We start from the raw sequence: 12,853 nt of genomic DNA on the forward strand, positions 1-12,853 counted from the left end.
AAGCCCGGGCTCCTTCCACTGAGCCACGCTGCTTCTCTACCAGGCTAACCCCCTAAACGTTACCTGCTTTCTTCAAGTCCTCATGCATTTTATAAATGGCACTACATAATGAAATAGCTAGAAGATTAATTATAAATAAGAGGACAGGATACAGCCAGGAGAATTAAAAAAAAAAACAACAGAGCCTTTCAATTATGGAAACGACGTATCTTTCGGGGTTGCTTCGTCTCGATTCCTCCCAGGTCGCTTGGAAATCTAACACAGGGCACCAAGAATTTCCAGGTTCCACTAAGTCACCCCACACTTAAATTTCTATTCTGGTCATTCACAGACCCCCGGCTCTTTTTCATAGCCCATTACAGGATAATAATAATAATGGCATTTATTAAGCCCTTACTATGTGCAAAACACTGTTCTAAGCGCTGGGGAGGTCACAAGGTGATCAGGTTGTCCCACCGGGGGCTCACAGTCTTAATCCCCGTTTTTACAGATGAGGGAACTGAGGCCCAGAGAAGTGAAGTGACTTGCCCAAAGTCACACAGCTGACAACTGGCAGAGCTGGGATGCAGGAGATGCGGAATTTGAAACTTTGGGGTCAAAGTTTGGTTGTTCCAAGCTAAGGTCGTGGCTTAAACAATTTTTAACCTTAACAGATAAACAGGCCAAGAGCCCAAGTGTTGGGGGTGGCGCTTGATCCAGAAAAGCATAATTCATTCATTCAATCGTATTTATTGAGCGCTTACTGTGTGCAGAGCACTGTACTAAGCGCTTGGGAAGTCCAAGTTGGCAACATCTAGAGACGGTCCCTACCCAACAGTGGGCTCACAGTCTACAAGGGGAAGACAAATAACAATAACAATGGTATTTGTTAAGTGATTTTTATATGCCAAGCACTGATCTAAGCCTGGGGTGGATAAAAGATGATCAGGTGGGGCTCACAGTCTAAGCGAGAGAGACTACGGGTATTGAATCCCCATTTAGCAGTTGAGGGAACTGAGGACCAAAGAAATGACTCACCCAAGGTCATACAGCAGGTAAGTGGCAGAGCCCGGATTAGAACCCAGGTCCTTCCATCTCCCAAACCTGTGCTCTACCCATTAGCTGCTTCTCTAAAACCCCGGAGTGTGGTGGTTGGGCCCTTGGGGAAGAGCTGCGGTGGTGCCTACTTAGGGTTTACTACGTGGCAAGCACTGTGCTAAGCACTGGCTGGGGTAGATATCAGCTAATCCCAGTGGACACAGTCCCTGCCCCACACGGGGCTCGCGGTTTGAGTAGGAGGGAAAACAGGTATGGAATCTCCATTTTCCAGATGAGGAAACTGAGGCACAGAAAGGTAAAGGGACTTGCCCAAAGTCACACGGCAGAGCCGGGATTAGAACCCAGGTCCCCTGAGTACCGCGCTCTTTCCACTAGGACACGCTGCTTCTCCAAGTCTCAAACGGGGCTCGCAACCTTCTAGACTGTGAGCCCACTGTTGGGCAGGGACCGTCTCTATATGTTGCCAACTTGTACTTCCCAAGCGCTTAGTCCAGTGCTCTGCACACAGTAAGCGCTCAATAAATACGATGGAATGAATGAATGAACCTGAGGCGGGGAGAGGTGTCTGATTCCCACTTTACAGGTGAAGGCAATGGGCCCCAGGGAGGTTCAGTGACTTTCCCAAGGTCACTCAGCTGGCCTGAGCGGCAGAGCTGGGATTAGAGCCCAGGTCTCCTGGCTCTCGGTCCCCAGCTCGGCCTCGCCGCCTCGTCTTGGTGGGAGGAGGCTGGCGGTTCTGGGTTCGACCGACACAGCCGGGAACCAATTGGTCTCGTGTTCGGTCTGGCCACCCGCTTCTGGTTAGTAGGCCAGAGTCCCCTGGAGGGGAAGGAGACCCCAGTGGGGCTCCTCGGCCCAAGGACGCTTCCCTCCCTCACCATCCCGTGCCTCCTCTTTGCCCCTCAGCCCGCTGGCTGCGGCCGTCGGACAAACCCAAACCGAACAAAAGTGCGATGAAACTGGCTCTGGCGTAAAGGGAAGACCTCTCACCCTTTGCAGGCTGCGGGGTTGAGAAAGACCGTCGCCTTCTTCAACTGCGCGCTCGGAGGAACCAGCTGGTTGCCAAATACCTACACGTGGACAGAGAGGAAAGTAGGAAAAAAAAAAGACTTAAAAAGGGACTTTTCCTCCTCTTTTGACGAGTTCTTTATTACCAACAATTTTCCTCTTTCCCTGAGCGGGACTCCTGTCCTAAAGAGAGCACTCACAGACTCCCGTTTTCTGGGCTGAACTTTGGGCCCCTAAAATCCAAGAAGCAACAGGGATGGTTCTGAGAGCGCTCAGGTCCTGGTTTTCCCTTCTCGTCCCCAGCTTTCACGCCGGCCCGTCTCCCCGAGGGCCCCCCTCTACCTAATCCATGGCCTGCTCCGTGACGATAGGACAGGATCCAAGGGCTCTCCCTTATCTCTTGTTTCCCACCGCCGCTGATCCACAAACGAGGAATGGCCTCGTCTTGCCCCTTTTGATTTCCCAGGTGCGTGGAGTGTAAAGCGCCTTCCTGTTTCAGGATGGCAACTCTGCCGCAGCACTCTGCCTTCCTCCTCCCACCAGGGCCACCACATGGGAAGCAGAGTGGCCTGGTGGACAGAATCCAGCCCGGGCCTGGGAGCCAGGAGGACCTAGGTTCCGATCCCGGCTTCCCCGCTTGTCTGCTGGGTGACCTTAGGCAAGTCACTTCACTTTTTGGGGCCTCAGTTACCTCATCTGTAAAATGGGGATTAAGATTGAGCCCGGTGTGGAACAGGGACTGTGTTCAACTCCATTACCTGGCATCTCCAGCCCTTTGCACATAGTACGCGCTTAACAAATGCCATCATTATCTACCACAGCACTTAATACAGGGCCTGCTACACAGTAAGTGCTTAACAGATACCACAATTATTATTATTGCTCATGTCCAATCTACCCCATGGGGTGTTAGAGCTATAATGAAAGTCGGCTACGAGGGGCTAGAAAAGCCATTTTTCAGAAAGCAAACCCACCGCGGGGATCTGTACACCCTGTCCAACCCAACCCAAATGTTCTCCTTCTATTCCCATTCCAACAAAACATGGGGTGTCGGTCACCTTCACCACTTCCTCCTGTCTCTCCCCGCTTTCAATCTATACTTCACCCTGCTGCCCGGATTATCTTTCTACAGAAAAGCTCTGGGCATGTCATTCCCCTCCTCAAAAATCTCCAGTGGCTACCAATCAATCTGCACATCAGGCAGAAGCTCCTCACCCTGGGCTTCAAGGCTGTCCATCCCCTGGCCCCCTCCTACCTCACCTCCCTTCTCTCCTTCTCCAGCCCAGCCCGCACCCTCCGCTCCTCTGCCGCTCACCTCCTCACTGGGCCTCGTTCTCGCCTGACCAGCCGTCGACCCCCGGCCCACGTCCTCCCCCTGGCCCGGAATGCCCTCCCTCTGCAAATCTGCCAAACTAGCTCTCTTCCTCCCTTCAAAGCCCTCCTGAGAGCTCACCTCCTCCAGGAAGCCTTCCCACACTAAGCCCCCTTTTCCCTCTCCTCCCCCCCCCGCCCTACCCCCTTCCCTTCCCCATAGCACTTGTGTATATTTGTACACATTTATTACTCTATTTTATTGATGTGTATATATCTATAATTCTATTGATTCATTTTGACGGTATCGACACCTGTCTACTTGTTTTGTTTTGTTGTCTGTCTCCCCCTTCTAGACTGTGAGCCTGCTGTAGGGTAGGGACTGTCTCTATCTGTTGCCAAATTGTACTTTCCAAGCGCGTAGTACAGTGCTCCGCACACAGTAAGCGCTCAACACGACTGAATGAATGAATGAATCAACGTTAAATAGCGGCCCCCTGTTTCAAAATCTCCTGTTCCTCTGTTTGAGGCCCCTGCCTCTTCAAAAAAGAAAACTAAGTGATGTGGGCCCTACCCAATTTTTATCTGCCCTCTCATTATGAGACGCTCTTCAAATTTATTAGAGTCGTGAGTACGGTAAAGGAAGCGTCCTTCCAATAAACCTTGGAATTCTCCCCACCTTTTGGCCGACTGAGAACTTTTAAAATTACTTTCTCCGGGCGACACACCAGAAGGAAAGAACCCTATTTCTTCCAACCTATTTTCATTTCTGTTTTGCCTGGTTCCTCTTGACTGCCAGGGGATAAAAATACTTGGAAATAGGCCCTCAAACTAGTCATCGTCTTGATATGAATTGGTGGCGGGGTGGGAGGAGAGGGAGGGGAGAAAGTCAAACGAATCCTTTAGGATGCTTTTAACTTGAGAAGCGTGGGCTCTGCAAGATACTAAATTCATGCGCTTTTCCCTCTTTCCCAGCTATCTGCAGGCTCATCTGTTTCTGAAGAAAACTGAATAAAAGAAGGCCTGCGCTTGAATGAATGAACAATCAGTCGTTCTCTGGGAACAGTTCTACATTTCCAAAGTCCTCCCCCGTCACAGGAAATCAGGCTGGGAGAAAACTTGGCATCCCTGTCTATCTTCAATCTAGTCTCCCAGGTGCTTCCAGGGAAGACCTTCAGGGGCATGGCCAAGCTCAAATAAATCTCTAAGGAAGCGCAGCATAACAGACAGTAGTAGTAGTAATAATAATAATAATAATATTGGTATTAGTTAAGCGCTTACTATGTGCAAAGCACTGTTCTAAGCGCTGGGGGATACAAGGTGATCAGTATGTCCCACGGGGGGCTCACAGTCTTAATTCCCCATTTTACAGATGAGGCAACTGAGGCCCAGAGAAGTTAAGTGACTTGCCCAGAGTCACCCAGTTGACAACTGGCAGAGCCGGGATTTGAACCCTTGACCTCTGACTCCAAAGCCAGGGCCCTTTCCATTGAGCCAAGCTGCAACAGCAGCACTTAATGAGCATCTACCGGGTGTGGTGCACCGTATTAGATGCTTGTGATGTACAAAATAACCCAGTGACACGTTCCCTGCCCACAACAGGGGAAACATCGTGGCCTAGTGGAAAGATCCCCGGCCTGGGAACCAGAGGACCTAAGTTCTAATCCCGGCCCCACCACTTGGGCAAGTCACTCCGCTTTTCTGGGCCTCAGTTACCTCACCTGTACAATGGGGATTAAAGCCTCCTCCCTCCGATTACACTGTGAGCCCCACGTGGGACAAAGACTACAGACGGCCTGTCTTGTATTTACCCCAGCCCTTAGAACAGTGATGGAAACATAATAAGTGTTTAACAGATACTTTTTTCTTTTCTTTTTCTTTAAAAAGGAGCTTCTACTGATAGGAGTGTGTGAGGAGACAAACCCTCCCAACTATTCTAGCTTGTCCAACATTGACTCCATTTTCCAGTCTTCGTCTTCCTCGTACTACTCTGTCACCCCCTTCTAGACTGTGAGCCCACCGTTGGTTAGGGACCGTCTCTATATGTTGCCAACTTGTACTTCCGAAGCGCTTAGTACAGTGCTCTGCACACAGTAAGCGCTCAATAAATACGATTGAATGAATGCATGAATACCGTGGCCTCATTTGCTACCAAAGCTTCGTCTAGGGAACGGACATTTCTAGAAGCTACTGAGGAGTAGCGTGGGCCTAGGATTCAGAGGACCTGGGTTCTAATCCTGGATTTGCCCAATGCCTGCTGGGTGACCTAGACATACAAGCCCTTTCCTCAATTTCCTCAATTCCTCACCTGTCTCTCTTCTCCACCTTTTATTTTATGGTATTTTTTAAGCACTTACTAGGTGCCCGGCCCTGTTCTAAGCACTGCGGTGGAATTCAAGCAAATCGGGTTGGACCGTCCCTGTCCCGCATGTGGCTCACAGTCTTAATCCCCATTTTACAGATGAGGGGACTGAGGTACAGAGAAGTGAAGGGACTCGCCCAAGGCCACACAGCAGACAAGTGGTGGAGCCGGGATTTCCGTCAGTCACACTCCCCCACTTCATCTCCCCTCCCCTTCGCCTCGACTCGCTCCCTTTGTTCTACCCCCTCTTCCTGCCCCACAGCCCTTATTTGTATATGTACATCTCAAATTCTATTTTTTATATTAATGCCCATTTACTTGTTTTGATGTGTATACGTATATATCTATAATTCTATTTACTTATATTGATGCTGTTCCCCCCCTTCTACACTGTAAACCCATTGTGGGCAGGGATTGTCTCTACTGCTGATTTGAACTTCCCAAGCTTTTAGTACAGTGCCCTGCACACAGTAAGCGCTCAATAAATACGATCCCATGACCTTCTGAATCCCAGGCCCATGGGGATTAAGACTGTGAGCCCCACGTGGGACAACCTGATCACCTTGTATCCCCCCCAGTGCTTAGAACAGTGTTTTGCACATAGTAAGCGCTTATCAAGTGCCATTATTATTATTATTATGCTCTACCCACTACGCCAATTCCACACCCCTGCCTTCTTTTCTAACCTCCCCATGAAGCTCCTCATCAGCCGACGGCTGAGTCCCGATGAAGTGCTTTGTGGTGGAATGTTTAAAAAGCAGAGTTATCGAAGGAACGTAATACTTCTTTGTAGGGCTGGTTTGCCGCAAAGGAACCAGAGGAATCAGGAGACACGGGGCCAGGGCCTCCCCGACAGAGAAACGTAAGGGATCAGGTTCCGCGCGCTCCCTCGGAGGCTTTCAAAAGCCATCTCAAAACCCAGGAATTAAAACCGTGTGCAGAAATTGGGGTGTGTTTGTGTGCGATGAGGGGGGACGAAGTCGAGGAAAGGTTGGGAGGGAACACTCCGCCTTGGGGCACTTCAACTTCAGTTGAAAGCCAGCTGGAAGAGATCATGCCGGCATTCGTTAGTTTTTATTACAATAATCGTCTCCTAAGAGAAAGCAAGGAAGACGAAGAGACTAATCAATAATCCCCTGGTACTTTACGACAGTGAGAAATCACTAACTACTCCCCGGGTGGGAACTTAGGATTTAGAATTTTCTAAAGCTAACATTCTGTCCCCCGTTCTTGCAATCGGAGCTGTTTTCTCCAGGTCACAAGGAGCAATGGCAGTAGTGTTCTTGTTAAGCACTTCCCGTGCGACGGGCACTGCATTAAGCACTGGGGGTAATCGGATACCAGAATACTTATCGGATGCCAGATAATCAGGTTGGTCCCTGCCCCACTTGAGGATCGTAGCCTACATAGGAGAGGGGAGGATTTCATCCCCATTTTAGATGCACTAACTGTGGCCCAGGGAAGTTGAGTGGCTTGTCCAAGGTCATGAAGCAGACGAGGGGTGGATCTGGTGGAGCAGCGTGGCTCAGTGGAAAGAGCCCGGGCTTTGGAGTCAGAGGTCATGGGTTCAAATCCCAGCTCCGCCAATTGCCAGCTTTGTGACTTTGGGCAAGTCACTTCACTTCTCTGGGCCTCAGTTACCTCATCTGTAAAATGGGGATGAAGACTGTGAGCCTGCCATGGGACAACCTGATTACCTTGTAATCCCCCCAGCGCTTAGAACGGTGCTTTGCACATAGTAAGCGCTTAACAAATACCATTATTAGTTTTAGACTGTGAGCCCACTGTTGGGTAGGGACTGTCTCTATGTGATGCCAATTTGTACTTCCCAAGCGCTTAGTACAGTGCTCTGCACATAGTAAGCGCTCAATAAATACGATTGATTGATTGATTGATTAGAACCCACATCCTCTGACTGCCAAGCCTGGGCTCTCTCCACGAGGCCACGCTGCTTCTCGGGCTTGGCTCATTGGCTTCACTCTGCCCACGGTGGGCACCGCAACTGGCAGGGGCCGACCGATCCGACCGAAGGCTAGGAGGCCTTCCCAGACTGAGCCCCTTCCTTCCTCTCCCCCTCGTCCCCCTCTCCTTCCCCCATCTTACCTCCTTCCCTTCCTCACAGCACCTGTATATACGTATATATGTTTGTACATATTTATTACTCTATTTATTTTACTTGTACATATCTATTCTATTTATTTTATTTTGTTAGTACGGTTGGTTTTGTTCTCTGTCTCCCTCTTTTAGACTGTGAGCCCACTGTTGGGTAGGGACTGTATATGTTGCCAACTTGTACTTCCCAAGCGCTTAGTACAGTGCTCTGCACACAGTAAGCGCTCAATAAATACAACTGATTGCTAGCGCTGAAACTCATTCCTCTCCATAGGCTCAGTTACAAGACTTGGGTTCTAATCCTAGCTCTGCCACTCGTTTGCAGTGTGATCTGGGGCAAGTCACTTCACTTCTCTGTGCCTCAGTTCCCTCATCTGTAAAATGGGAATTAAGACTGTGAACCTCATGAGGGACAGGGACTGTGCCCCACCCAATTACCTTGTATCTATCCCAGTGCTATTTATTTTACTTGTACATATCTATTCTATTTATTTTATTTTGTTAATATGTTTGGTTTTGTTCTCTGTCTCCCCCTTCTAGACTGTGAGCCCACTGTTGGGTAGGGACTGTCTCTATATGCTGCCAACTTGTACTTCCCAAGCGCTTAGTACAGTGCTATGCACACAGTAAGCGCTCAATACAATTGATTGATTGATTGGCACATAATAATGCTTAACGAATACCGCAATTATTATTCTTACATCACATTACTGTAATTTATTGATTTCTGTTAATGTCTGCCTCCCCCTCTAGACTGTAAGCTCGGTTTGGGCAGGGATTGTGTCTGTTTATTGTCACACTGTACTCTCCCACATGCTCAGTGCAGTGCTCTTCACACAGTAAGTGCTCAATAAATGCGACTGAATGGATGAACGAACGTTCGCAGTCCTTAAGTAGCAGGGCCCAGACTCATCAATCCTCCTGAAGGTGACTGTCTTCGCCACGTACTCTTCCCCTCACTCCCGCAGGGGAGTCTAATAGTCAAGGGGACATTTGATAAAGTCACCCATTTTTTCTGGACCTCAGGACGCTCCTTTGTAAAACCCAGATGATTGAGACTGGGGAGAGACCGTAAAGATAAGGGAAATGAAATGCTTTAGGGAGAGAGTAGCTTTGGGCAACTTTCCCAATCTCTGCAAATCCTCCAGACGGGGCTATCGGCACGGGTTGACTTGGTCATGTCTGGGCCTTGTGGTACTGACTTAACCTAATAGCATCAGAAAGGCGCAATGAGGGAAAACAGAGAGTGCCGGTCATTTAAAGATGAAAGAGATTTCACAGCAGCCAATGATCCCAAGATTTCCTATTCTCCCCCGCTCCCAACCCAGACACATAGTTAGTTCCTCCCCTCTGTTGTTCTGAGCCAAAAAATGTGTTGAATGAGGTTTCGGGCAGACAGGAATGGGAGTGTCGGTGGAGGGAGGGCGTAGCTTCAAAATCCAACTCGAATCCACCCTCCCTAAAACTTCCCTGGACTGAAAGGAACCACCCTCTCAGGTCCAGGGGGCACCTCAGTTACAGATATGAAAACAACAAAAACAAAGAAAACAAGAAATCAAAGCGAAAAGCGAGGTCAGAGAGTCAGAAGGACCTGGGTTCTAATTCCGGCTCCGCCGCATGACTGCTCTGTGACCTCGGACAAGTCACTTTGCTTCTCTGTGCCTCGGTTATCTCATCTGTAAAATGGGGCTGAAGCTGTGACCCCCATGTGGGACACAGATTGCGTCCGACCTGATTATCCTGTATCTATCCCAGCGTTTAGAGCAGTGCCTGGCTCCTAGTTAGTGCTTAACAAACACCATTTTTATTTTAAAAAAAGGAAGGGTGAGGGGCGAGGGAGGGAGCTGGTTCGGCTGATCGCTGGCTCCCGGCCAGGTTCTCCCTGCCAGAGGAGGGGAGAAACCCCCCTAATTCCCTGATTGAGAGGCTCCACACGGAGCCCACGGCCTGCCAGGACCATCTCGGAAGTCCTGCACCGCCGAGATAAGGGAGCGGGAGGGCTTAATCTCGTTTTATCGCGTTAAATGGAATTACCTGGGCTTCTTGACAGGCTGCTCTCCTTAGCAGGTTATCGCTACCGAAGGAAAGAAAAGAGAATGGAGGTTAACTACTGAAAACAGACTCAGGATCCAAAAGGCAGTCCAATGAAAAGAGGTTTGTTTTTCAGGACCGAGCCCGGGCCCCTGCAGTCCGGAAAAATGTCAGAATGAGGCTACTTCAAGGATTTTTTTAAAAGTGGAAGACTGCACAGGAGGCTCCATCTCCTGTTTCTAGCTGGTGGAATGTACCAACCAGATTGTTCAAGCTCTGAGTATGAACTCCACAGGGAATATTATTACTCTATTTATTTATTATTACTCTATTTAATTTTACTTGTACATATTTATTCTACTTATTTTATTTTGTTAATATGTTCTGTTTTGTTGCCTGTCTCCCCCTTCTAGACTGTGAGCCCGCTGCTGGGTAGGGACCGTCTCTATATGTCGCCGACTTGTACTTCCCAAGCGCTTAGTCCAGTGCTCTGCACACAGTAAGCGCTCAATAAATACGATTGAATGAATGAACGAATGATCGTTGGACAGACGGGGGAAAGTTAGGGGTCGGAAATCCTCGGGGCAAAATTCAGTTGGGCCTTTCCGGAGGTTTCCATTTTCCTTCTCCAGTCTGAAATGCTACACATTTGTCAGGATAAAGAGGATGATTTCTTGGCAATTTTTGCTTACCTGCTCCCCACAACCGCCACCTCTCCCACCTAAAACCTTTACCCCGAGGGGCCTAGGCAACTGGGATTTCCGTGAACTCATAAGTGGACGATCTGAGGTACGGGGAACCGAGGTAAAGACACTCAATCTGTAAGAACGAAACGGAATCTGCAACTCTGAACTCTGAATTAATAGCAATTAATTAGACTCATCGCACCGCTCGAGTGCTTACACGTACCGAGCACTTACAAACAAGATTTTACAAGATCGGCCAGAATCCCTATCCCCAGCGGGACTCGCGATCTTTCTTAGCCTTAGCGATCTTTCTTGGCAGATCTTTCTGCTTCTTTCTTAGAGAAGCAGCGTGGCTCAGTGGGAAAGAGCCCGGGCTTTGGAGTCAGAGGTCGTGGGTTCAAATCCCGGCTCCGTCAATTGACAGCTGTGTGACTTTGGGCAAGTCACTTCACTGTGTCTCAGTGACCTCACCTGTAAAATGGGGACTGTGAGCGCCCCGTGGGACAACCTGATCACCTTGTAACCTCCCCAGCGCTTCGAACAGTGCTTCACACATAGTAAATCAATCGTATTGAGCGCTTACTGTGTGCACAGCACTGTACTAAGAGCTTGGGAAGTACAAGTTTGCAACATATAGACGGTCAATCAATCAATCAGTTGTATTTATTGAGCTCTTACTGTGTGCAGAGCACTGTATTAAACGCTTGGGAAGTCCAAGTCGGCAACATACAGAGACGGTCCCTACCCAACAATGGGCTCACAGTCAAGAAGGGGGAGGCAGACAACGAAACAAAACATGGAGACAGGCGTCAAAACCGACAGAATAAAGAGAATTACAGCTATATGCACATCATTAACAAATCAGAGTAGTAAATATGTACAAGTAAAATAAAGAAATAAATCTGCACAAATATATATAAAGAAGCAGCGTGGCTCAGAGGAAAGAGCCCGGGCTTTGGAGTCAGAGGTCATGGGTTCAAATCCCGGCTCTGCTGATTGTCAGCTGTGTGACTTTGGGCAAGTCACTTCACTTCTCTGGGCCTCAGTTCCCTCATCTGTAAAATGGGGATGAAGACTGTGAGCCCCCTGTGGGACAACCTGATCACCTTGTAACCTCCCCGGCGCTTAGAACAGTGCTTTGCACAGAGTAAGTGCTTAATAAATGCCATCATTATTATTATTATATACAAGTGCTGTGGGAGGGGAAGGGGGTAGGGCAGAGTGGGGGGGATGGGGAGGAGGAGGAGAGGAAAAAGGGGGCTCAGTGTGGGAAGGCCTCCTGGAGGAGGTGAGCTCTCAGGAGGGCTTTGAAGGGAGGATGAGAGCGAGCTTGGCGGATGTGCGGAGGGAGGGCAGACACATCCTCCCACATCCTCACATCCTGTGAGCCCGCTGTTGGGTAGGGACTGTCTCTATATGTCGCCAACTTGGACTTCCCAAGCGCTTAGTCCAGTGCTCTGCACACAGTAAGCGCTCAGTAAATACGACTGAACGAATTCCAGGCCCGGGGTCGACGGCGGGACAGGCGAGAATGAGGCCCAGCGAGGAGGTGAGCGGTGGCAGAGGAGCGGAGGGTGACACCTATGCTGTCGATGGCGTTTGGACCGACGCTGGCCAGCCAGAAGCGGGATCTCAGCGTCCAGCTGTGACTCCGTACAAGCTTCCAACTCGGAGGCTTTGCGGCTCGACAGCACTGAGGTTCTCAGAGAACTGCCCCAACGCAAGGTGCTTTGGGGGGGGGGGGTCACTGCGCCACAGGAGGCTTGTACTTCTACTTCCCAAGCACTTAGTACAGTGCTCTGCACACAGTAAGCGCTCAATAAATATTCAAAGCTACAACTGCCTAGTGAATTCTTATTCATTCATTTAATCGTATTTATTGAGCGCTTACTGTGTCCCGAGCACTGGACTAAGCGCTTGGGAAGTCCAAGTTGGCAACATATAGAGACGGTCCCTACCCAACAGTGGGCTCACGGTCTAGATGTCCAAGGAGCTTCCTAAAGTTGGGGACGGGTGCCAAAAGGGAACCCCGGACAGAAAACGTTTAGAGGCCGGCGTGCTCGATACCGGTACGAATCCCGGACGAATCGTGGTGCTCCGAGGGCTTGAAATTGTCTAATCCTCCGGGAGAGGGGTTGCTCTGAATTCATCCTGAGCCCTGGCCCATGTTTTATTTATCACCGGAGCACTGCAGAGCGAGATAATCAAGCAGTTGTTACAATAACAACTCTGCACGGAATGGGACAAACCAAGCATTTAATAGCTGACTGATCCATCCCGTTCCCTGAAAGAGACGTTTCCCCAA

At 49.4% G+C, this 12,853-nt stretch overlaps 1 protein-coding gene across 1 annotated transcript in view; it reads right to left on the reverse strand.

The window, feature by feature from the left end:
* The window catches only part of AGK (acylglycerol kinase), a 56,188-nt gene that overhangs the window by 29,118 nt on the left and 14,217 nt on the right, over positions 1–12,853 (reverse strand). Inside the window, exons 3-4 of the mRNA XM_038753092.1 lie at positions 9,866–9,905; positions 2,029–2,108 (exon numbers count right to left, since the gene is read on the reverse strand). Coding sequence (XP_038609020.1) covers positions 2,029–2,108; positions 9,866–9,905 — 120 coding nt within the window. The remainder of the gene's footprint in view (positions 1–2,028; positions 2,109–9,865; positions 9,906–12,853) is intronic.

The sequence above is a fragment of the Tachyglossus aculeatus genome, chromosome 10, assembly GCF_015852505.1.
Source record: "Tachyglossus aculeatus isolate mTacAcu1 chromosome 10, mTacAcu1.pri, whole genome shotgun sequence".
Lineage (NCBI taxonomy): Eukaryota > Metazoa > Chordata > Mammalia > Monotremata > Tachyglossidae > Tachyglossus > Tachyglossus aculeatus.